The sequence below is a fragment of the Echinops telfairi genome, unplaced genomic scaffold (assembly GCF_000313985.2).
Source record: "Echinops telfairi isolate 266 unplaced genomic scaffold, ASM31398v2 ScPeMD7_18;HRSCAF=68, whole genome shotgun sequence".
Classification (NCBI taxonomy): Eukaryota; Metazoa; Chordata; class Mammalia; order Afrosoricida; family Tenrecidae; genus Echinops; species Echinops telfairi.
The window spans coordinates 67,405,239-67,406,812 of record NW_022103915.1 but is presented as its reverse complement, the minus strand read 5'-3'; the positions used below and the strand labels follow the sequence as shown (position 1 = coordinate 67,406,812).

The 1,574-nt window shown below is 38.6% G+C and overlaps 1 protein-coding gene across 1 annotated transcript in view; it reads left to right on the top strand.

Annotated features, from left to right (window-relative positions):
* The window catches only part of MIA2 (MIA SH3 domain ER export factor 2), a 110,444-nt gene that overhangs the window by 62,560 nt on the left and 46,310 nt on the right, over positions 1–1,574 (top strand). Inside the window, exon 14 of the mRNA XM_045287642.1 lies at positions 944–1,048. Coding sequence (XP_045143577.1) covers positions 944–1,048 — 105 coding nt within the window. The remainder of the gene's footprint in view (positions 1–943; positions 1,049–1,574) is intronic.

Genomic DNA, 1,574 nt, shown 5'->3' with positions numbered 1-1,574 from the left:
GAACAACAGAAATGTGGGTGAAGGGAGACAGTGGATGGTGCAAGAAATGAAAATAGTAATTTATAATTTATCAAGGGGTCACAAGGGTGGGAGGACGGGGGAAGGAGGGAAAAAAGAGGAGCTGATACCAAGGACTCAAATAGAAAGAAAATATTTTGAGAATTATGGTGGCAACTTATGTACAAATGTCCTTGATAAAATTGCTGTATGGATTGTTATAAGAGATGTAAGAGCCCCCAATACAATGATTTATATATATATAAAAAGCCTTCGTTCAAGTCTGATTCATATAATCCAGCTTCTCTGATCATTTTCTTAGCATGTGGATTGACATCATGCTTTGTGAAATAGAGGGTCCCTGGAAAAGAGGAAGACCTCAGATAAATGGATTAACATGGTGACTATAATGATGGGCTCAAATAAGACAAGCATTGTGAGGATGGCACACGATTGAGCATTGTTTCATTCTGTTGTCTGTAAGGTCATTATGAGTTGGAACCAACTTGATGGCTCCTAAGGCAGCTGTAACGTCAGACAAGGCCATTTTTTACCCCCCACTGTACAGATAATCTGCTGTGCACTGGACACTCTTGATGCTTGGCACTTAACGTTAGTAGTCAAAAAAAAGCTCTCCCAGAGACACATAGTATGTAGTTAACATGATTGTGGGGGAGACAGATGATATCATTTCCTGCACAGTGTATAGAATGTTAAGGGGATTAAATTCTTGCCCTAGGGTAAATAAAAGATTAATGGTAGAGCCATGAGTAAAACTTCATTCTGTTCAACCATTTTCTGCTACACAAGGCTTTCTCTGCCATTAATATTGATATTGTTTTGGTCCTGTTAAATTCCGTGTTTTCCATGTTCTATGCATTATGTCAGAATAATCTATTGAATGAAATTAAGTTACTATGAACTCAGTATTTTTTATTTTGTTTAGGCCAAAATGACCTTCAAAATATTTCAAATGAATGAAGAACGACTTAAGATTGCAATAAAGGATGCTTTGAATGAAAATTCCCAACTTCAGGAAAACCAGAAAAAGGTTTGTACTGTATATAACCTCTTCCTTGAGCTTGCAAATATATAATTATAAGTGTTCTGGCTATACCCTATGAGTTACTTAGGCTAGAGACAGTTGTAGTCTTTTCCTTGAAAGCAGGAGAGCTGGACAGGCTCCCATATGCTTCTTGGTTTGTCTCTTGTTTAGCACACAGCAGTCTATGCTTTCCCCTCGAAGAGAAAGGGATCCAGGGAAAATAAGTGGAGCATTTGGTAACTGGCCTTTAGCACCAACCCCTGAAAGCTAGACTGAAGGGTTGGGAGGAGTGCTGCTGAAGTGATAGCTCTGGGGCCTATATTTAGATGGCAGAGCAAATGCAAATTTAGTTTTTACCCTTTTATCCCTACGTACACCCACACCCACACCCACATACTCTCATATACTTCTGTTCCCTCTGTTCTCCCAGTATAGTTAAAAGTTTTAAATGGAACCCAAGAGGCAAGAGAATTTTGGGAATGATGAGGGCAACAAATGTATAGATGTGCTTTACACAATTGATCTATGTATT